This window comes from Balaenoptera physalus (genome assembly GCF_965194825.1).
Source record: "Balaenoptera physalus genome assembly, chromosome: 13".
Classification (NCBI taxonomy): domain Eukaryota; kingdom Metazoa; phylum Chordata; class Mammalia; order Artiodactyla; family Balaenopteridae; genus Balaenoptera; species Balaenoptera physalus.
This window is the reverse complement of record NC_138892.1, coordinates 42,393,056-42,416,767: the sequence shown is the minus strand read 5'-3', so window position 1 is coordinate 42,416,767 and position 23,712 is coordinate 42,393,056. Positions and strand designations below refer to the sequence as shown.

At 34.4% G+C, this 23,712-nt stretch overlaps 1 protein-coding gene across 5 annotated transcripts in view; it reads left to right on the top strand.

Moving 5' to 3' along the window:
* The window catches only part of ZDHHC17 (zDHHC palmitoyltransferase 17), a 137,404-nt gene that overhangs the window by 63,789 nt on the left and 49,903 nt on the right, over positions 1–23,712 (top strand). For all 5 annotated transcript variants that reach the window (XM_082418986.1, XM_082418989.1, XM_082418990.1 and 2 more), the window contains exons 9-12: positions 12,920–13,062; positions 14,456–14,558; positions 21,410–21,532; positions 22,771–22,833. In XM_082418986.1, the coding sequence (XP_082275112.1) occupies positions 12,920–13,062; positions 14,456–14,558; positions 21,410–21,532; positions 22,771–22,833 (432 nt within the window). The remainder of the gene's footprint in view (positions 1–12,919; positions 13,063–14,455; positions 14,559–21,409; positions 21,533–22,770; positions 22,834–23,712) is intronic.

Sequence of the window (23,712 nt, the reverse complement as noted above, 5' to 3'; positions counted from 1 at the left end):
GTGTGATACTTCAGGTTTGTTCTTTCTCAAGATTGCTTTGGCTATTCAGGGTCTTTCGTGTTTCCATACAAATTGTAGAATTACTTGTTTTAGTTCTGTGAAAAATGCCGTTGGTATTTTGATAGGGACCACATTGAATCTGTAGATTGCCTTGGGTAGTGTGGTCACTTTAACAATATTAATTCTTCCAGTCTGTGAGAATGGTATGTTTTACCATTTGTTGTGTCGTCTTCAGTTTCTTTCATCTATGTCTTAGAGTTTTCAGAGTACAAATCTTTTACGTCTTTGGTTAGATTTATTCCTAGGTATTGTATTCTTTTTGATGCACTTGTAAATGGGATTGTTTTCTTAATTTCTCTTTCTGATGGTTTGTTATTACAACAGAGTTTAGTTTATTAATTTTGTATCCTGCAACTGTACTGAATTCACTTATTCTAATAGTTTTTTGGTGGTGTCTTCAGGGTTTTCTGTATCTAGTGTCATGCCATCTGCAAACAGTGACAGTTTTACTTCTTCCTTTCCAATTTGGATTCCCTTTATTTCTTTTTCTTATCTCATTGCTGTGGCTAGGACTTCTAATACTGTGTTGAATAAAAGTAGAAGAGTGCGCATCCTTGTCTTGTTCCTGATCTTAAAGGAAATGCTTTCAGCTTTTCACCACTGAGTATGATGTTAGCTGTGGGTTTGTCATATATGGCCTTTTTTATGTTGAGGTATGTTCCCTTTATACCCACTTTGTTGAGAGTTTTTATCATAAATGGATGTTGAATTTTGTCAAAAGCTTTTTATGTATCTACTGAGATAATCATATGGTTTTTATTCTTCAGTTTGTTAATGTTGTATATCATGCTGATTGATTGGCTGTTTGGGTGGCCCCAGGTGGTGGTGGGGGCAGTGCTCAGAGCTGGTGCCACCCAGCTGGAGGGTGGGCCAGTTTCTGGGTACTAATAGGCTAGAGGGAGGATTCTAAAAGGATACTTGCCCACCCTAGTGTTATTAGGGTAGAAGTTCCCCAAAATGGCTGCCACCAGCTTCTGTATCAGCAGGGGTCTCTCATTTGCCTCCTGCCTCTCCAGAGGACTCTCCAAGATCAGCAAGTGGATCTGTTCCAGGCTTCTAACTGCTGTCTCTTTGTGCTGGGACTTGGAGCATCTGAGATTTTGCCAGTGTCCATTAAGAGCAGAGTCTCTGTTTCCTATAGCCCTCCAGCTCTCCTGAACATGGGCCCTGCTGGTTTCCAAAGCCAGGAATTTTGTGAGTTTTACTTCCTGGTGCACGACCTCTTGGCTGAGGAGTCCCACACGGGGCTCAGACCCCTTCTCCCTTGTAGAGGAAAGGCCTCTATGATTGTGACATTCCTTCCATTTGTGGGTCACTGATTCTGGGGGTGTGAGCCCTGATTATACCATGTCTCCACCCCTCCTACCCATCTCATTGTGGTTCCGTCTTTATTTCTTTAGTTATGGAAAATCTTTTCTGCTAGTCTTCAGGTCATTTTCCTAGAGAGTTGCTCTGTAAATAGTTGTAAAGTACCTGTATGCTGAAACATTTTAAATGCCAGTGAAAGAAATCAAGGATGATCTAAATAAGTGGAGAGACATACTGTGTTCATGAATTGGAAGACTCAACTTAGTAAATATGTCCCCAAATTAATATATAGGTTTAATGTAATTAAATAATTCCAGCAAAAAATTTTTTATTTGTATAAACAAGATTATTCCAAAATTTATATGGAAAGGCAGTAGACTTAGAATAGCTAAAACAATTTTGAAAAAGAAGAATCACTCTCTGCAGTTTTTTTTTTTTTTTTTTTTTTTGCAGTTTTAAGACCTACTATATAGCTTCAGTAATCAAGACTGTGTAGTGTTGCTGGAGGAATAAAGTGATCAGTGGAACAGAATAGAGAGCCCAGAAGTAGAACCACAGAGGTATGCCCACTGACATTTGGCAGATGTGTAAAAGCAATTCAATGGAGGAAAGACAGCCTTTTCACCAATTGATATTGGAGCATTTGGACATGCATAGGCAAAAAAATAAACTTCTACTCAAACCTCACACTGTATTAAAAAATTAACTCAAAATTGTTCAAGACTTAAATGTAAAACGTAAAACTGTAAAAATCTAGGGCTAGGCAAAGAGATTTGACACAAAAAGTATGATCCGTAAAGGTAAAAATTGATCATTTGGATTTGGATCAAAATTTTAAACTTTCGTTCTATGAAAGACCCTGTGATTAGAATGAAAAGGCATACTACAGGCTGGGAGAAAGTATTTACAAGCCACATTTCCAACAAAGGACTAGTTTCCAAAATATATTAAGAACTTTAAAAACTCAGCAGTGCAAAATCAATCCAATTAGAAAATAGGCTATACAAGAGATATTTTCACCAAAAAAGATATAAAAATGGCAGATAAGCACGTGAAAAGATCTTCAACATCATTTCATTCATTAGGGAAATGCAAATTGAAACCACAGTGACTTACTATTATATACCTGTCAGAATAACTAAATAAAAAGTTGCAACAACACCAAATGCTGATGAGGATGCCGAGAGACTCATTTGTTGCTGAAGGATATGTAAAAAAGTACAGCACCCTGGAGAACAGTTTGGAATTTTCTTTTAAAAAGCTTAACATGCAATACCGTACAACCCAGAAACTGTACTCTTAAGCATTTATCCCAGAGAAATGAAACCTTATGTTCACACAAAAATTTGTATGTGAATGTTTATAGCAGCTTTATTCATACTAACCCAAAATGGAAACTACCCCAACGTCCTTCAGTGGGTGAATGATTAAACAAACTGACACATTCATACCATGGAGTAGTCCTCAACAATAAAAAAGAATGAACTAATGGTATGTACAATAACCCAATGAATATCTGGAGAATTCTATTATGAGTGAAAAGCCAATCCTATAAGGTTACATACTGTATAATTCCATTTATATAAAATTCCTGAAATGACAAAATTATGGAAATGTAGAACACATTAGTAGTTGGCAGAGGTTACTATGGCAGTGAGGGGTAGGGTATGAGGGAAGTTGCTATAAAAGGATGGAAATATTCCTTGTAGTGATGGAAATATTCTGTATCTTAATTGTGTCAGTGTCAATATCCTGGTTGTGATATTATACTACTCTTTTGCAAGATATTAGCCATTTGGGAACTTTGGGTAACGAGTACTTGGGATCTGTCCGCATTTTTCATTAAAACTGCGTGACCCACAGCTAACATCATACTCAATGGTGAAAAGCTGAAAGCATACCTTCTAAGATTGGAAACAAGACAAGGATGCCCACTCTTGCCAATTTAATTCAACATAGTTTTGGAATTCCTAGCCACAGCAATCAGAGAAGAGAAAGAAATAAAATGAACCCTAAGTGGAAAAGAAGAAGTAAAATTGTCACTGTTTTCAGATGACATTATGCTATACATAGAAAACCCTAAAGACGCTAGCAGAGAAATACTAGCACTCATCAGTGAATTCAATAAGATTCCTGGATACAAAATTTATATACAGAAATCTATTTCATTTCTATACACTATCAACAAAATATCAAAAAGAGAAATTAAGGGAACAATCCCATTTACCATCACATCAAAAAAGAATAAAATACCTAGGAGTAAACCTACCTAAGGAGGCAAAAGACCTGTACTCTAAAAACTACAAGATGCTAATGAAAGAAATTGAAGATGACACAAACAGATGGAAAGGTATACCATGTTCTTGGATTGGAAGAATCCATATTGTTAAAATGACCATACTATCCAAGGCAGTCTACAGTTTCAACACAATCTCTATCAAATTACCAATGACATTTTTCACAGAACTAGAACAAAAGATTTTAAAGTTTGTATGGAAACACGAAAGACCCAGAATAGCCAAAACAATCTTAAGAAAGAAAAACGGAGCTGGAGGAATCATGCTGCCTGACTTCAGACTATACTGCACAGCTACAGTAATCGGAGATTCCAACCAAGCTGGGAACCTCAACAAGGGAAAAGAGAGAGCTTCTGAGACAAAGTTCGGTGTTAACCCATTGCTGTGGTGAGAGACTTCAGTAAATAACAGCCGAAATACACTGGACAAACGTTCGTGATTCCCAGGAGTTAAGAAAAGAGATGCAAAAGCAGAGAAAATTTTGCGATTTCTTCATCTTTTCAGCACTGCAGTAATGTGTTCTAAGCATCTTCTGAAAACCTCTTTGTAAATACTTTTAAAAGTCCAGAAAAATGTTATTGTTGCTGCCTTAGATGTTCCATTCTGCCTTCTGCCTTTCTCTGATGACTACACCATTACAATCAAAAGAAAATTCCAGTCAAGAAGCCTTAGAGGGCAGACAGCAAAAGCAAGAAGAACTACAATCCTGGAGCCCATGGAACAAAAACCACATTCACAGAAAGATAGACAAGATGAAAAGGCAGAGGGCTATGTACCAGATGAAGGAACAAGATAAAACCCCAGAAAAACAACTAAATGAAGTGGAGATAGGCAACCTTCCAGAAAAAGAATTCAGAATAATGATAGTGAAGATGATCCAGGACCTTGGAAAAAGAATGGAGGCAGAGATCAAGAAGATGCAAGAAATGTTTAACAAAGATCTAGAAGAATTAAAGAACAGACAAACAGATGAACAATACAATAACTGAAATGAAAACTACACTAGAAGGAATCAATAGCAGAATAACTGAGGCAGAAGAACAGATAAGTGACCTGGAAGACAGAATGGTGAAATTCACTGCTGCAGAAGACAATAAAGAACAAAGAATGAAAAGAAATGAAGACAGCCTAAGAGACCTCTGGGACAACATTAAATGTAACAAATTCGAATTATAGGGGTCCCAGAAGGAGAAGAGAGAGAGAACGGACCAAAGAAAATATTTGAAGAGATTATAGTCAAAAACTTCCCTGACATGGGAAAGGAAATAGCCACCCAGGTCCAGGAGGCACAGAGAGTCCCATACAGGATAAACACAAGGAGAAACACGCTGAGACACATAGTAATCAAATTGGCAAAAATTAAAGACAAAGAAAAATTATCGATAGCAGCAAGGGAAAAATGGCAAATAACATACAAGGGAACTCCCATAAGATTAACAGCTGATTTCGCAGCAGAAACTCTACAAGCCAGAAGGAAGTGGCATGACATATTTAAAGTGATGAAAGGGAAGAACCTACAACCGAGATTACTCTACCTGGCAAGAATCTCATTCAGATTCGATGGAGAAATCAAAAGCTTTACAGACAAGCACAAGCTAAGAGAATTCAGCACCACCAAACCAGCTCTACAACAAATGCTAAAGGAACTTCTCTAAGTGGGAAACACAAGAGAAGAAAAGGACCTACAAAAACAAACCCAAAACAATTAAGAACATGGTCATAGGAACATACATATCGATAATTACCTTTAACGTGAATGGATTAAATGCTCCAACCAAAAGACACAGGCTTGCTGAATGGATACAAAAACAAGACCCATATATATGCTGTATAAAAGAGACCCACTTCAGACCTAGGGACACATACAGACTGAAAGTGAGGGGATGGAAAAAGATATTCCATGCAAATGGAAATCAAAAGAAAGCTGGAGTAGCAATACTCATATTAGGTAAAATAGACTTTAAAGAATGTTACAAGAGACAAGGAAGGACACGACATAATGATCAAGGGATCAATCCAAGAAGAAGGTACAACAATTATAAATATATATGCATCCAACATAGGAGCACCTCAATACATAAGGCAACTGCTAACAGCTCTAAAAGAGGAAATCGACAGTAACACAGTACTAGTGGGGACTTTCACACCTCACACCAATGGACAGATCATCCAAACAGAAAATTAATAAGGAAACACAAGCTTTAAATGACACAATAGACCAGATAGATTTAATTGATATTTATAGGACATTCCATCCAAAAACAGCAGATTACACTTTCTTCTCAAGTGCGCACGGAACATTCTCCAGGATAGATCACATCTTGGGTCACAAATCAAGCCTCAGTAAATTTAAGAAAATTGAAATCATATCAAGCATCTTTTCTGACCACAGTGCTATGAGATTAGAAGTCAATTACAGGGGAAAAAAACATAAAAAACACAAACACATGGAGGCTAAACAATACATTACTAAATAACCAAGAGATCACTGAAGAAATCAAAGAGGAAATCAAAAAAATACCTAGAGACAAATGACAATGAAAACACGATGATCCAAAACCCATGGGATGCAGCAAAAGCAGTTCTAAGAGGAAAGTTTATAGCAATACAAGCCTACCTCAAGAAACAAGAAAAATCTCAAACAATCTAACCTTACACCTAAAGGAACTAGAGAAAGAAGAACAAACAAAACCCAAAGTTAGTAGAAGGAAAGAAATCATAAAGATCAGAGCAGAAATAAATGGAATAGAAACAAAGAAAACAATAGCAAAGATCAATAAAACTAAAAGTTGGTTCTTTGAGAAGATGAGCAAAATTGATAACCCATTAGCCAGACTCATCAAGCAAAAGAGGGAGAGGACTCAAATCAATAAAATTAGACATGAAAAAGGAGAAGTTACAACAGACACCACAGAAATACAAAGCATCCTAAGAGACTACTACAAGCAGCTCTATGCCAACAAAATGGACAACTTGGAAGAAATGGACAAATTCTTAGAAAGGTATAACCTTCCAAGACTGAACTAGGAAGAAATAGAAAATATGAACAAACCAATCACAAGTAATGAAATTGAAACTGTGATTAAAAATCTTCCAACAAACAAAAGCCCAGGACCAGATGGCTTCACAGGTGAATTCTGTGAAACATTTAGAGAAGAGCTAACACCCATCCTTCCCAAACTCTTCCAAAAAATTGCAGAGGAAGGAACATTCCCAAACTCATTCTACGAGGCCACCATCACCCAGATACCAAGCCCAGACAAAGATACTACAAAAAAAGAAAATTACAGACCAATATCACTGATGAATATGGATGCAAAAATCCTCAACAAAATACTAGCAAACAGAATCCAACAACACATTAAAAGGATCATACACCATGATCAAGTGGGGTTTATCCCAGGAATGCAAGGATTCTTCAGTATGCGCAAATCAATCAGTGTGACACACCATATTAACAAATTGAAAAATAAAAACCATATGATCATCTCAATAGATGCAGAGAAAGCTTTTGACAAAATTCAACACCCATTTATGATAAAAACTCTCCAGAAAGTGGGCATACAGGGAACCTACCTCAACATAATAAAGGCCATATATGACAAACCCGCAACAAATATCTGTCTCAATGGTGAAAAACTGAAAGCATTTCCTCTGAGATCAGGAACAAGACAAGGATGTCCACTCTCACCACTATTATTCTACATAGCTTTGGAAGTCCTAGCCACGGCAATCAGAGAAGAAAAAGAAATAAAAGGAATCCAGATTGGAAAAGAAGAGGTAAAACTGTCAGTGTTTGCAGATGACATGATACTATACATAGAGAATCCTAAAAATGCCACCAGAAAACTACTAGAGCTAATCAATGAATCTGGTAAAGTTGCAGGATACAAAATTAATGCACAGAAATCTCTTGCATTCCTATACACTAATGATGAAAAATGTGAAAGACAAATTATGGAAACACTCCCATTTACCACTGCAACAAAAGAATAAAATACCTAGGAATAAATCTACCTAGGGAGACAAAAGACCTGTATGCAGAAAACCATAAGACACTGATGAAAGAATTTAAAGATGATACAAACAGATGGAGAGATATACCATGTTCTTGGATTGGAAGAATCAATGTTGTGAAAATGACTATATTACCCAAAGCAATCTACAGATTCAATGCAATCCCTATCAAATTACCAATGGCATCTTTTACAGAACTAGAAGAAAAAGTCTTAAAATTTGTTTGGAGACACAAGAGACCCCGATTAGCCAAAGCAGTCTTGAGGGAAAAAAACGGAGCTGGAGGAATCAGACTCCCTGACTTCAGACTATATTACAAAGCTACCGTAATCAGGACAATATGTTACTGGCACAAAAACAGAGGTATAGATCAATGGAACAAGATAGAAAGCCCAGAGATAAACCCACGCACCTATGGTCAACTAATCTATGACAAAGGAGACAAGGATATACAATGGAGAGAGGACAGTCTCTTCAATAAGTGGTGCTTGGAAAACTGGACAGCTACATGTAAAAGAATGAAATTAGAACACTCCCTAACACCATACACAAAAATAAACTCAAAATGTATTAGAGACCTAAATGTAAGACCGTAGACTATAAAACTCTTAGAGGAAAACATAGGAAGAACACTCTTTGACATAAATCACAGCAAGATGTTTGTTGATCCACCTCTTAGAGTAATGGAAATAAAAACAAAAATAAACAAATGGGACCTACTGAAACTTGAAAGCATTGGCAAAGCAAAGGAGACTACAAGCAAGACGAAAAGACATCCCTCAGAATGGGAGAAAATATTTGCAAACAAATCAACGGACAAAGGATTCATCTCCAAAATATATAAACAGCTTATGCAGCTCAATATTAAAAAAACAGCCCAATCAGAAAAGGGCAGAAGACCTAAATAGACATTTCTCCAAAGAAGACATACACATGGCCAAGAAGCACATGAAAAGCTGATCAACATCACTAATTATTAGAGAAATGCAAATCAAAACTACAGTGAGGTATCACCTCACCCCAGTTGGAATGGGCATCATCAGAAAATCTACAAACAACAAATGCTGGAGAGGGTGTGGAGAAAAGGGAACCCTCTTTCACTGTTGGTGGGAATGTAAATTGATAAGCCACCGTGGAGAACAGTATGGAGGTTCCTTTAAAAACTAAAAATAGAATTACCATATGACTCAGCAATCCCACTACTGAGCATATACCCAGAGAAAACCATAATTCAAAAAGACACGTGCACCCCCAGTGTTCATTGCAGCACTATTTACAATAGCCAGGTCATGGAAGCAACCTAAATGCCCATCGACAGACGAATGGATAAAGAAGATATGGTACATATATACAATGGAATATTACTCAACCATAAAAAAGAACGAAATTGGGGCATTTGTAGAGACGTGGATGAATCTAGAGACTGTCTTACAGAGTGAAATAAGTCAGAAAGAGAAAAACAAATATCATATTAATGCATATATGTGGAAGTTAGAGAAATGGTACAGATGAACTGGTTTGCAGGGTAGAAATTGAGACACAGATGTAGAGAACAAAGGTATGGACACCAAGGGGGAAGGTGGCGGAGGGGGGTGGTGGTGGTGCTGTGATGAATTGGGAGATTGGGATTGACATGTATACACTAATATGTAAAAATGGATAACTAATAACCTGCTGTATAAAAAAAAAAAACAGCTACAGTAATCAAAACAGTATGGTATTGGCACAAAAGCAGAGTGTATAGATCAATGGAACAAGATAGAAAGCTCAGAAATAAACCCATGCACTTATGGTCAATTAATCTATGACAAAGGAGGCAAGAATATACAATGGAGAAAAGACAGTCTCTTCAGTAAGTGGTGCTGGGAAAACTGGATACCTACAGGTAAAAGAACAGACATTCTCTAACACCATATCCAAAAATAAACTGAAAATGGATTAAAGACCTAAATGTAAAACTGGATGCTATAGTATTCCTAGAGGAAAACATAAGCCGAACACTCTTTGACATAAATCATAGCAATATTTTTTTGGCTCTGTCTCCTAGAGTAGTGGAAATAAAAACAAAAATAAACAATTGAGGCGAATTAAGCTTAAAAGCTTTTGCAAAGGAAACCATAAACAAAGCAAAAAGACAACTTGCAGAATTGGAGAAAATATTTGCAAACGATGCTACCGACAAGGGATTAATTTCCAAAATATACAAGCAACTCATATAGCTTAATATCAGAAAAACAAACAACCCAATCAAAAAATGGGCAGAAGACCTAAATAGACATTTCTCCAAAGAAGACATACAGATGGCCATCAGGCATGTGAAAAGATGCTCAACATAGCTAATTATTAGAGAAATGCAAATCAAAACTACAATGAGGTATCACCTCACACCAGAATGGCCATCAATAAAAAGTCTACAAATAATAAATGCTGGAGAGGGTATGGAGAAAAAGGAACCCTCCTACACTGTTGGTAAGAATGTAAATTGGTGCAACTACTGTGGAGAACAGTATGGAGGTTCCTTAAAAAACTGAAAATAGAATTACCATATGATCCAAGAATCCCACTCCTGGACATATATCTGGATAAAACTCTAATCTGAAAAGATACATGCACCCCAGTTTTCATAGCAGCACTGTTTACAATAGCCAAGACATGGAAGCAACCTAAAGAAGATGTGGTATATATACACAATGGAATATTACCCATAAAAAAGAATGAAATAATGCCATTTGCTGCAACATGGATGGACCTAGAAATCATATTAAGTGAAGTAAGTCAGAGACAAATATCATATGATATCACTTATGTGTGGGCTCTTAAAAAATGATATAAATGAACTTATTTACAAAACAGAAATAGACTCACAGACATAGAAAACAAACTTATGGTTACCAGAAGGGATAACAGGGCGTGGGGGGAGATAAATTAGGAGTTTGGGATTAACATATACACACTACTATGTATAAAATAGGTAAACAACAAGGACCTACTATATAGCACAGGGAACTGTATTCAATGTCTTGTAATAACCTATAATGGAAAAGAATCTGTAAAAGAATATATATATATATTCTTTTATATGTATGACTGAGTCACTTTGCTGTACACCTGAAGCTAGCACAACATTGTAAATTAACTGTATACCAGTTTAAAAAATGGATTTAAAAAACTGCATGTGAATCTACAATTATTTCAAAATAAAAAGTTTAATTAAAAAAAAGATTACTGAATTGTAGAATCTGGGTGGTGGATATACAGATATTCACTATAAAATACTTTCAAATTTACTATATATTAGAAACGTTCTGTAATGAAATATAAGAGAAAATAGATTTTTCATGTCTACAAATGCAGCGCATCACCATTACATCTTTACAATATCATAATGTGTATACTAAATGACAGCTTGAAATAAATCCAGAAATCACACACATTGGTATTTAACCAGGTGAAATGAGCCTGTATTCACAGAAAAAATTATATGTGAATGCTTATGATGTCTTTATTTACAGTCAGAAACTGGCAACAAGCTTAATCCCTCAGCTGGGGAATGAATAACCAGACTGTGACACATCCTGTAATGGAATACTACTCAGCATTAAAAAGGAACTTACTACTAATACACGTAACAATATGGATGAATGTCAAATGCATTCACTAAGTGAAAGAAGCCAGATTTAAAAGACTGCATTCAGTATGACTCCTTTTATGTGACATTCCTGCAAAGGAAAAAGTAAAAGGACAGATATCAGACTAGTGGTTGCCAGGGCTTGGGCCTGGTGGCATAGGGTATTTCAGGGCTGGATGGGACTGTTCTGTGTCTTGATATTCGTGCTTGTTACACAACTGTGTATATTCATCAAAACTCAGAGAACTGTACACAAAAAAGGGTGAATTTCACTGTATGTAAATTGTGTCTTAATTTTTAATAATGAAAAAGTGTGGCCATTAATAATGAAAAAATGTGGCCATTGCTGGGGGAGAACAAGTGTCTTGACTAAAAACAAGCCAAGTTAAAGATAATTTTAGAAAATACTTTTTCAAATGACACATGTCCACCCTCTCTCCCACCAATACCCACCCTTAGTCATACACTCTCTCCTTCCAGTTGTAAACTTTCTCTAATGTCTTGATATGAAATTCACACATATAGAGATGAAGAAACAAACTGAAAGGATGTTATTTCACTACAGCATAAAATTAAACTCTCAAGTCAATATGTTTAATTATAAGTCTAAGTTAAAATTACACAATTAGTTCAGAAAATGAATTACAGTGGCTGAATTGGGGAAGACATGGTCATTTATATGAAAAAGGATTTATTTCACTAGAAGCCAACGGTATGAAAGGTGTGCTAAAAAAAAACAAAAAGAGGCATAATATAATATAATCTTGGCCTTCAGAAAGGTAAATATTCAATGATGAGAGTAATATTTACACTCTGAACTTTGTTGGATCACACCTGGAATATATTATATAGTTTTGTCACTTAAGGTAACTCGAGAGACTTAACAGCTGCTTGTAAGTGTGTGAAGGGCTGTTATGTAGGAGCGGCAGTAGACTTTGTGTTGCTGTGAAGATACCAGGGAAGCAGGCAGGTTTTATACTTATGAGTATTTCTAACAATTAGACCAGTACAAAAGTGAAATGGTACGACATCTGAAATATTAAGCACTCTGCTTTGATATGTGTTCAGAGGCACATCATCTCCATTCTGTGGTCTCTGGGACGCTGTAGATTGTTTGATTTTCTTCTCTATCTTACTTTAAGGTTTTAATATACTGTTTATATGTATTATTCAAAATATCTTCTCCAGGCTAAGCATACTCAGGTTTCCTTATCTGATATAGCTGTTAGACCTTCAGTCATTCTGGTTGCCCTTGTCTCCTTAGTTATCAATGCTTTCGTTAAAATGGGGTGGTATTTTCATGAACTGTTTTCTAGCCTGTCCACGTGTTGGCAGGTGGTACTGCTGTCTTCTGTATCTGACTATCTAGACCCAGTCCTATAACTTCTATTCTCATTTTCTACAATTTTAACCAAGAACTTTTAAATTGTTTATTTAATACCTCTTTCTAAAAAACAGAGACTAGCACCTTAAATAGTATCTGTACATAGTAGATATATTTGAATGAATGAATTTCACCCCTGTTCTATGTTTTCACAAAGGTAACAGTGATTCACATTGAGGTTACTTGAAACATGCAAAAGTTTCTCTCTTTTTTTTTTCTGTACAGGAATTTCGGCAGAAAGTAATGCTGGGAACTCCTTTCCTAGTTATTTGGCTGGTTGGGTTTATAGCAGACCTAAATATTGATTCTTGGCTCATTAAAGGGCTAATGTATGGTGGCGTTTGGGCTACAGTACAGTTTCTTTCAAAGTAAGTGTGTTGTTTTTAGCTATATTTTTAACTGGACATGTAAGAATATAGTTTGGACCTGGCTATATAAAATTAATGTTTTGTATATTTAGAACACTGCCTTTATATAACATGTTTGATCTTAATTTAATGTTAAAGAATTTTTGGCAGATTTATATCTGAAATCTTTAACATTTTTAACATTGTTGTTAAAAATGACTCTAAAGGTACTTTCAGTGACAAAGTCTAACATATAATTTTTAAGGCTAAAATACAGCTTTAAGACATTTCAATAGAAGTAGACTCAAGTTTGTTGAACTCTAAATGTAATATATATTGGTTATTTCTGGGTAACTATAATGCTTGAGCTTACCTTTCCATAGGAATTATATTTTCTTTGATCATAGGCAGTGTGCAAGAAAGAGGTTTGATTTTAGCACAAGGTAAAGTCTAAGCATATGAAGTAACGCTCAGTTTTTGTTTTTGTTTTTAAATTTTCTCTTTCTCCTTTTTTATTTAAACATTGTGATCATGCCCTTTTCTTCTTATCCCTAGATCCTATTCCCCTAAAGTGGCCCATCCAGCAAACTAGGCAGGCATTTATGATCCAGAACTTCCCACCTAATTTCCATTCCTTTAGTACCTTGTTTTCACCAGAATTTCAAAAGAGACTTCTGAAAATAATTCAGAGAGAGATGAGAATGACTGGTAATGCACTAATGTGGTAACTCTCAGGAAGAGGCTTATTAATTCTAGGTAATTAATCTCATTTTAGTGTTTCTAGGCGCTCCAAGGGGTAGTGTAGGTAGGAATTCACCGATACTCCCTACTTAGTGTACGTGGATGGTTGATCCTGCTTATGTTTAATAAAATTTATCAGTATTTATTTTTCCTGAATTCTGAATGCTGTAAATAATGACCTTTAATTCCTCCAAGTTAGCCAGTTCATTTTCTTTGAGAAGATGTGCTGAAAGCTTAGTGGGAATGTGTAGGTAAGGAGAAATAATGGTGAAGCATAGAGAAAAACTTGGGGATTGCTTTGCGCTCATTTGTTAAAATTATGTCTTTGGTGAGTAATATGCTGGATGATAGAGTTACTATATATACTAAAGTGAGTTATTGATTTAAGAGAATAGGAATACAGTGAAATTCTAAAGTTGAAAAGTACATAGAATATAATTTTAATTCTGATGAATTAAAAGTAGCTTCAGACTCTTGTTGGGTCATTCAGCTGTGCACTCATTTCTTATTGAGTACTATGAAAACAGTATTGATATTTAAGCATCCTGGATTTCTGGGTTTTGTTAAGAGTATACTATACAGAATATATGTAATTTTCATTTAAATAAATAAATATTCTTTTTTACAATGAAATATAGAGTTCAAATTCTATAAAACTTCTTGTGTTTTACAGATCCTTTTTTGATCATTCAATGCATAGTGCATTGCCCCTTGGAATATATTTGGCAACCAAATTCTGGATGTATGTGACGTGGTTCTTCTGGTTTTGGAATGATATCCTTTGGTTATAAAGGTCTTATCTAAAGGAATTTTTGTTTGTTATTTAAACAAATGTTTAATAATAATTTAACAGAGCTGAACTACTCACGACGTGCTACAGTAAAACAGTATTCCTAGAAAAATAAATATGAACTAATGTATTGTTTTTAAATGTTTCATATTTAATAAATTGCTTTTCAAAGCTGCTTTTAATAACAACATCAGTAATAATAATAATAGTGACCATTTATTGATTTTTTAAAGGGCATTTTCTTAAATACTTTGTGCTCCATTTCGCATACATCCTATACAGTAGTACTGTCGTCTCCGTTTTATAGATGAGAAAATTTAGGCTTAAATAGGTTAAGCTGTTATTCTTGCCCAAGGTCACACAGCTAGTCTCTAATAAAGCAGGGTAGAAACACATATTTGTCTTATTCTATAACACTTATTCTGAACCTTTCTACTGAACTGTGATTTCCATGTTTTAGTATCAAATTATTTTCTCTAAATATTTTCTTATTATCACAGCGTACTATTTTACTGTGATAGGTAACAGTTAATTTTCTCTTTTGCTTCATGAAAAGCATGTAATGCTGTATGTTCAAATGTTGCTAACTTCAGCATATTATTTCAATGTGCACTATACTTTTAAAAAGTAATATAATTTGAAGTTGTAAATGTGTGTGTATGTGTGAGATTCAGATCTCACATCTCAAGAAGTCAGATTCACATGTCAAGAAATAAGGACAATGTCAATTTTTGATATTTTTAATAGAAAAAAATCAACCAGTAAGACAGTCTATTTTATTATAATAAAGGTACATGTTTCATAAATGTCTTAATCATTTTTCAAAACATTACTATAAAAAGTATATAAGATTTTAAATGGTATGCATTATTCAGTGACTTTTAACTGTTCTGAACAATATTAATTAATAGCTGGTTTCACTTCACAGTGTTACGTGTTTTAATATTGCATTCTTTTTAAGTTGTCTTGTGTATTAGACAAAAACAAAATATGCTAATTTTCTTTGTGAAATGGAGCCTCAGAATTGTAACTACACTTCTGATTCTTATATTTTCACAACATTGTAGGATTACTTTTAGAAAGTATAGTACTTTTTAAATACTTTCTTAGCATAGTGTCTACTGAAATTTTTCCATGTGGCAGTTTTCACTAGCTCATTCTGGGCTTGTATTATACTTTGATATAAAAATTGTTCTTCAGGGATTTATTAAGCATTAGAACTGTCTTATTGGAACATTTAATGAGTAAAACATATCTGCTCATTTTCAGTACCTCATCTATTTTAAATTTATAAAAAGCACTGACCTCTGAAGTGGCTTTAGTATTCCAGACATATTTTCTAACTTTGCTTCCTAAATTGGACAGTAAATTTTATGTTCAAGAAAAAAAGTCAGATTCATATCTCAAAATAATTTTAGACTGTTGCTGTACTCTTATTAATCTGTTTGGATGTAAGTAGAGAAAAACAGGATAATTAGTAAAGTAGCAAATAATGAAAACTTTATGCCAGAGAGTTTTATATAGTCTGTGTATAAAGACTTGTGCCTAGGAACATCAGATGGCACTTAAGCACTATACTTGGAGACCATTTTAAACAGCAAAATCACCAAAAACACACAAATGCTAAACAAGAAGGCAGAGTATTGCCTCGTGTAACTCAGTGGGGAATGTGTGCATGGGGCAAGTCATATTTCTTGCTGCTTTGCACATACAAATGACTGCAAAAGCACTGTCAATATTGATTTTGGAGTTACAAATAAATTCTAGCTAGTAGGCATGAGGATCAACTGTGTAAGAGTTATTTTAGTTCTCATAATATGTTACCCAACTTAAGTGTTTTTGTGGTGGTAATGAGTATTATATTGATGTAAACCATTTGTTATAATAAATTCTTGTTCTTTTTTACTATTCATTAGATAAGTATTACCCCATATACACGTTATATTTGTTTAGTGATTTTCTGGTTTATAGTTCTTTCAGATATGTTGTTTTACTTGGTTCTCAGAACAATTCTTTGAGATTAAAAAAATAAACCACACAAATTGTAATGCTATTTTCTAACTGATGGAAAAATTGAGGTTCAGAGAAGTTGTATGTCTTGCTCAGAGTTACATAGCTAGGTAATTATCGAGAGTCTGATATAGAACCCAGCTCTTTGACCTGATACAGTGTGTCTTCAAATGCCCTATATTCTACTCTGAACATAAGTTCCTAAACCTTCTTAGAAAGCAATTTAGCAACCTGTAGAAAGGGCCTTTGATCTCTTAATTATTCATAAGTAAATAATAAGAGATAAGATCAAAGATTTATTTACAAGGATGTTTATCATAGTACCATTTACAATATAATAGGGAAAAAATGGAAATAACCTAAATGTCCAACCTGAATAGGAAGAAAGATTTTTCAGTTATGTGACATATGGTACAGTATAAAATAGCCATTAAAATGCTTTTCTAAGACTTAGTGATATGGGCTCATACTTAGAATATAACAAATGAAAAAATACTAAATTGTATTTACAGAGAGATTCTAATTTTAAAACGTGTGAATGATAAGAGCCAGAAGTGAGTACATGTAATTTTAGCTGTGGTTATTTCTGGGTGTGTGATATGTGAGTGATTTTCTTGTGCTTTTATTTATTTGAAAATTTTGTTCATTGACCATACTTCTTTTATAATAATCAAACAACTCTAAAATTCACTGTCGTAAACAGTAGAGTCTACTGTTTATTGTGTTGGCAACACTTTTGAAATAACTTATTAGGAATTTTATATCTAAAAATAATTATTTTTCAGTCAGATCTTAAGCTTCTTAAACCAAAGGTGGATGTGAGGAACTTCTGGAACCTGGATCATTACATATGTAAAAATGAAAACAGTGCAGAATTATCATTTTTGCCATTCTTTCCTATGCATTTTCCTCTTGAGCATTTTTTCCTGTAGTTTACTCTTAGGGCTTCTTCAGTTTTACATGTATCTCTGCTAGTTTTCTTCTTATATTTTCTAAGCTTTTTAATCCCTATCTTTAGGTATCCAGTCATCACCTATGAATTCCAACAATACTGCTATAAATATTCTTGTATATCTTTTTTTGTGCACATGTGCAGGTTTCTGTGAAGTCATTAAAGATACTCTTACAAAAGTTCTTAGTTCACATGTGTTTGACTACTGTGTATAACGAATGATGTGACGGGAGAGGTCAGTGTCTTCCTTTTTGCTCATTAGAGAACTCATTGCTCCAACACACTCTTTCCTCACTCAGTTGCAGTATCAACCTCGATATTTATCAAGTTTCCTGTACTCTATTCAGTTTATTGATCTGTGTGCCTTACCAGTACTGTATTATCATATTACTGTAGCTTTATTCTTAACTCATGATATCTGGTAGGCCAAGTTTCCCAACTTTTTTGTTTCTCAGGACTATCTTACCTCTTTTTAGCCCTTCACACTTCTACTTAAATTTTTAAAAATCAGCTCCTTAAGTTCCATGGGAAGCCTAATGCAATTTTGATTGAAATTTTGTTTAAGCTATAGAATAATTTAGAGAAAAATGACTTCTTTCTGATATTTAGATCTTTGCTATTTCAGAATATCCTAGAGTGGGTGGCTTAAACAACAAAAATTAATTTTCTCACAGTTCTGGATCAGGATGCCCACATGGTTGTGTTCAGGTGAGGGCTCTCTTCCCGGCTTACAGACAGTCACCTTCTCCCTGTGTCCTCACATGGCAGGAAGAGAGTGAGAGAGCTCTCTCCTTTCCTCTTCTTATACAGCCACAGTCCTGTTGGGTTAGGGCCCCACCCTTATGACCTCATTTAACCTAATTATCTCCTAAAGAGCCTATCTCCAGGTACAGTCACATTATAAGTTAGGGCTTCAACATACGGATTTGGAAGAGGGGAGACATGATTCAGTCCATAGCAGAAGTCCAGAGTGGGATTGATAAGAATTCTGACTTTGTCTTTTCATCCACATTTTCCATACTACTAATACAGATGGAGGTGGGATTAAGAACTACCCCAGGCGGCCTGTCTCACCAGAATCATCTTCTTTCCTTGACCTCCAGTTTGAACTTCATGGTATAGTGTGGTTGTCCTCTTTCCAAAGTTGTTGCTGGCATTTTGCGGGTCACTTGGTTGGTTTGATTTACTGTTTTTGCTTCATTTTGGGGGTATTATGGTAAGTTAGAGCTGCAGTTCACAGCAGGCATCAAAATAACATCCAAGTAGATTAAAGAGTTAAATGGAAAAAGAAGATTCCATAAACATTTAAATGAAAACGTTGATGACAAATATTTGTTTTATTTCTAATTGGAGGAGTGTTTAAGCATAAAAACATAAATACAAATTAAGAATAAAATAATGCGTCTCTTGCTTCTAAATTCGCAACTTTTTTCCTTTACTCAATGCTAATGCAAACATAGTGATCAACAAATATGTATTGCTAGTGGGGTTATAAATTGGTGTATCTTTCTGGAAATAATCTGATGGTAGAAAAATATATATCAAGCTATAAAAATGTTCATACCCAAAGATATTGTTCCCACAATATTTAATGACCCAGGATATACTGCAGAGCACTTTGGCAAGGCAGAATAGCATAGGTAGTAAGAGCCTAGCTTGTAATACCAGCTCCACCTCTAATCCATTCTTTAATCTTAGACTGCTTAATTAACCTCTGCCTCAGTTTTGTCATGGGGATAGCAGCAGGCTTTATCATAGGGTTTTTGTGCAGCCTAAATGGCTTGTAGTCAGTGATAAATAAGTGTTATTTTATTAATGTTAATAAATACACAATGATCTCAATTATGATTAAAAGTGCAGAACACCAAAAATAAAAGGAGTTATCTCTGGGTTGTGGAGTTATTGTTTTTGTCTTTATGCTTTTTAGTGTTTTCTAACTTTCATTAGGAAAAAAGGTTTACAAAAAACAGCCATACCAAAAAATTATTTCTGTTAAATGCTTTAAATTAACTGCACTGATCTATTGCTAAAGCTAAGTTTAAACTATCATTTGAAGATATCTAATCTCTTTACCTTTAAAAAAACAAAGAAATTCTTTAAGGTCATCTGATATTTAATTCCTGAATATCCCTTTCAAATCTGTAGTCATTTACTGAGCTGCTAGTTAGCTCCCTGCAAATTTAATCCAGGCTATAAGAACCTGACCTATATATTTATATGTTAGCACTTTTTGAAACTGTTGTAATAAGATACTACCCTGAAAAATGCCATGGTTCAGCATTCGTTGCACATACATTTATCCAGCTTTATTCTTAAGCAAATTTTGCCTGTTGGAAGAGCTGAAAATTTGACTTTCTGTTTATTCTCTGCTGGTTGTACCCATGGATTTTGGGGAATAAGGATGGTGAAAGTTGGGAGTAAATAGGGAACTGGAGAAAGAGAAATCACTTTTATATATGGCAGGTGATATTAACTACTCTTTCTTCTCCCTTTTTTTCCTCTTATATTTTAAGTGGTTGTTTAGTGTTTTCATATTTACCAAACAAATATAGGATTGTTTCATTCATGAAGCTGTTCTTTCTTACCTGTGCTTCATAAGAAATGTAAAGAGTGTGTATACATGATAATGTCCAAAAGTCTTACAGAATGTTTGTATGATACTTGTACTACATAAAATCTTTTTTTTTTTTTTTTTTTTTTTTTGGGCCGCACCCGGTGGCTTGTGGGATCTTAGTTTCCTGACCAGGGATCGAACCCAGGCCCTCGGCAGTGAGAGTGAGGAGTCCTAACCGCTGGACCACCAGGGAATTCCCAGCATAACATTTTATTAAATCTTTTGGTTTTTTTTTTTTTTTACATGTACATGGGGGCCTTCATAAATAATGAAGACCTGAAGAAGTGACCAGAGTAGGAATCTTTATGCCTTTTAGCAAAGAAACGATACATTTGTGAAGAAATGACAAGACAAAGGGTTTGAGCTAGGGGCAGTCAGTTATGGGGATGTGACTAGGAACTGTGTGGGGAGACTAGTGGAAGAGAAGGGTTAGTGCAGTCAGTGTGTGAACACAGGTCCCTGTCTGTCAGTGTCCTTCCCAGACTTTGGTGATGAGGCCTTTCCTTTCTTCTGTGGCACAGGGAAGGCACCATTCTCGTGGGAAATTTTGTGGACAGCTTTTGTCCCTACGTAAAATCTTGAAAATGGTATGTTTTGTGTCCCAAAAATGTGTTGCTCTAGCAACATTGCTTTATTTCTCCCAGTGTTATTGAAAATAGTCTTTGATTCTTCACTTATAAGTGCCTAGTACATTTCTTATATTTTCATTAGGTAGAAAAATGTAAACATAGAAACTATTTCTGTTTTAAGCAAGTTTATAAGTACCTTTTCTAAAATGAAGGTCACCTTGAATGTGGGCAAAAATGGCAATGGAGAGAATGTAAAAACAATCTTTTAAATAGATGGGTATGATATCTAAGTGGTAGATTTTAATGCATATAGATAAAATATTGATAATATGCTAATTACTTTGAACATGAGAAGTCCCTTCATTTTTGTCAAAAGAAATAATGATCATTTAAAAATAATGTATTCACTGACTTAAAAAGTGTCAGATAACCCTACATGATTTAAAGTTTTTAAACAATTCACATTTTTATTGTTTACACTTACTTATGAGCAGAATGGGAAATGTATTTATTTTGATGTAATAGATAGACTAGCATGTATAGATGTAATCTATTTTGATGCAATAAACAAACCATCTTGTATTTTTTTGTGGGTTTTTGTGTGTGTGTGATAAAATTTTACAGATTATAGGTTTACCTATAATAATAACTAGTTTTCATTGCTTCTTTAGATTCCTTAACTTTAGGTACATCTCAACTTTTTATTTATCCATCTTCCATTCCTTGTCAATAGTATTGCACTTTTCTACAATTTTGGAAAATCTTGGAAATCAGATCCAGGGATTATTAAAGCTACAGAGGAACAAAAGAAAAAGGTAGCAGGATGGAATCTAACTAGTCACATGTGTTTTATTGCCAGATTGTCAGTATTTTTAGCAGATAATAGAGTACAAAAAAGGAAACTAGAGATTTCAAACCAAACTGAGATTTTGTGTAGTTGGTGCTCACCTTTGGTGTTCTTGTGATGTCCATCCTTACGCTTCCATGACATTTTAAAATTTCATGTTTCTCTCCTTTATAAGGATTAATGATTGTTTTGAGGGACAAATACAGTAGTTTACACATCTCTGTAAACCTTCAGCAAATAAATATGCATTCAGTAAATGTTTGTTAAATGACTGTAAATTAGAAGGCCACTAAACTGGTTGATAGTGTAGATATATTGTTCTAATAACTGAAATGTTTGTATATATGATCCAGGGCACCCCTCATCTATAGCTGAGGTATGTAGGAAACTGAATTTATAATCCAAAGATGTCACGGTAAGTAGAGAATTGGATTAGAGGCAATTAGATCATTTTTAAGAGCTGTTTAATCCAGTCTCTGAAAACAGAACAAATCCTGATGAATTATTTCCTATCCACAATGGATTAAAATACTAGTAGGTTCTTACGGTCTAATCTTCCCCTTTCTAGGCTGCATAAAGAGTGCTACCCTTATGTTCCAGTATTCTTTAGACATTACTGGTTATTGATTTACCAGGTTTTCTTAGTCATAATCCAGTTCTGAAGATTCAGTTCTTTACTGGACTTAGGTTTACATTCATCCCTTAATCATCAAAACTTTATACAGACTAGTTTTTAGGATAGGTCATTTAGTTTTATTCTCAGAGAAATATTCCCATAACTAAATTTAGGGTTGCTTTTTCATATATCCAAGAAATAAAATTCCAATATTCATATTATAATGAAATAGCAGAAGTAAGCAAAGAGATTTTATTATCTTCAGCTGAAAACATTGGTTAATTAAAAATGAGCATTGCGTTTGCTGATACTCATATATTTATTTTTATTGAAGTATAGTTGATTTTCAGTGTCGTGTTAGTTTCAGGTATACAACACAGTGATTCAGTTATACATATATCTATTTTTTCTTTTTCATATTCTTTTCCCTTATAGGTTGTTACAAAATATTGAGTATAGTTCCCTGTGCTATGCAGTAGGTCCTTGTTGGTTATCTATTTTATATTTAGTAGTGTGTATTGATACTCATATTGATGGCACAATAGTTGGTATTGTTCTGTTTTGAATAATTTTTTTTTTTTAATTCACAGACAATAGTTGAACTTGCAGAGACAGGAAGTCTGGACCTCAGTATATTCTGCAGTACCTGTTTGGTAATATTTTTTTCTTTATTCTTCCCTCTCTCCTCTTCCCCTACCAGTGGCATAGTGTAGAGAGTTTGGGAAACCAGGACAGTTTCTTTCACTGAGCACATTTCTTGACCCACCCCCGCAAAATGCCTTTTAGATCATGGTACGAGAGGAAAGATGGTGAAAAGATGTCTCCTTTCCAATGTGCTTATTCCCCCGATGGTAGACCTTAACTACACTTCTGATTCAGTGGTGCCATTCATTTGTATTCATTCTTATTCTCTTTTTCTCTCTTAAAATGTAATTCAACAAATAAAAAGCTAAGTAATAAAAGTATATAAAATCAAAAGTTTACTATGATTCCCTAATACACTGTTATCCTAATTACATTTTAAGAAAATTTATTCTTATATTTAAAGGTCACAGTGGGAAATTATTAGATAACTTTTAAGACAACATGGCCTCTAAACTGGTTCAATTAGAGCAGTTATCCATCTGTATTAGAGTGTTTATTCAACTTAGAGCACTATTTTATCATTGATATTAAATGTTGTCATATTCAACCAGGTCATAGATAAAGCTATATATGAAATTAAATGGCATTTACTTATGGAATCAGATATAGTGATATTGACATTGTTTCATTACTATAGACATCTAATTTCTATAGAATAATACTGTTTTGTGTTTTAATGGTTTTCTGCTTAATTTTTATAATTAGTTCTTGTGGGAAATATATGGACTGCCGCAGTGGTTAAACCATATTTCTCTACATGGAAATGGAAATATCCCCAAATCATGCTTGAAACTAAGTGCTCTTTTATACCTTTAAGTTATACACTACAACTGGACTAATATCTTAACAGTTGAATAATAATAAAAATAATTGACTTAGTTTAGGAT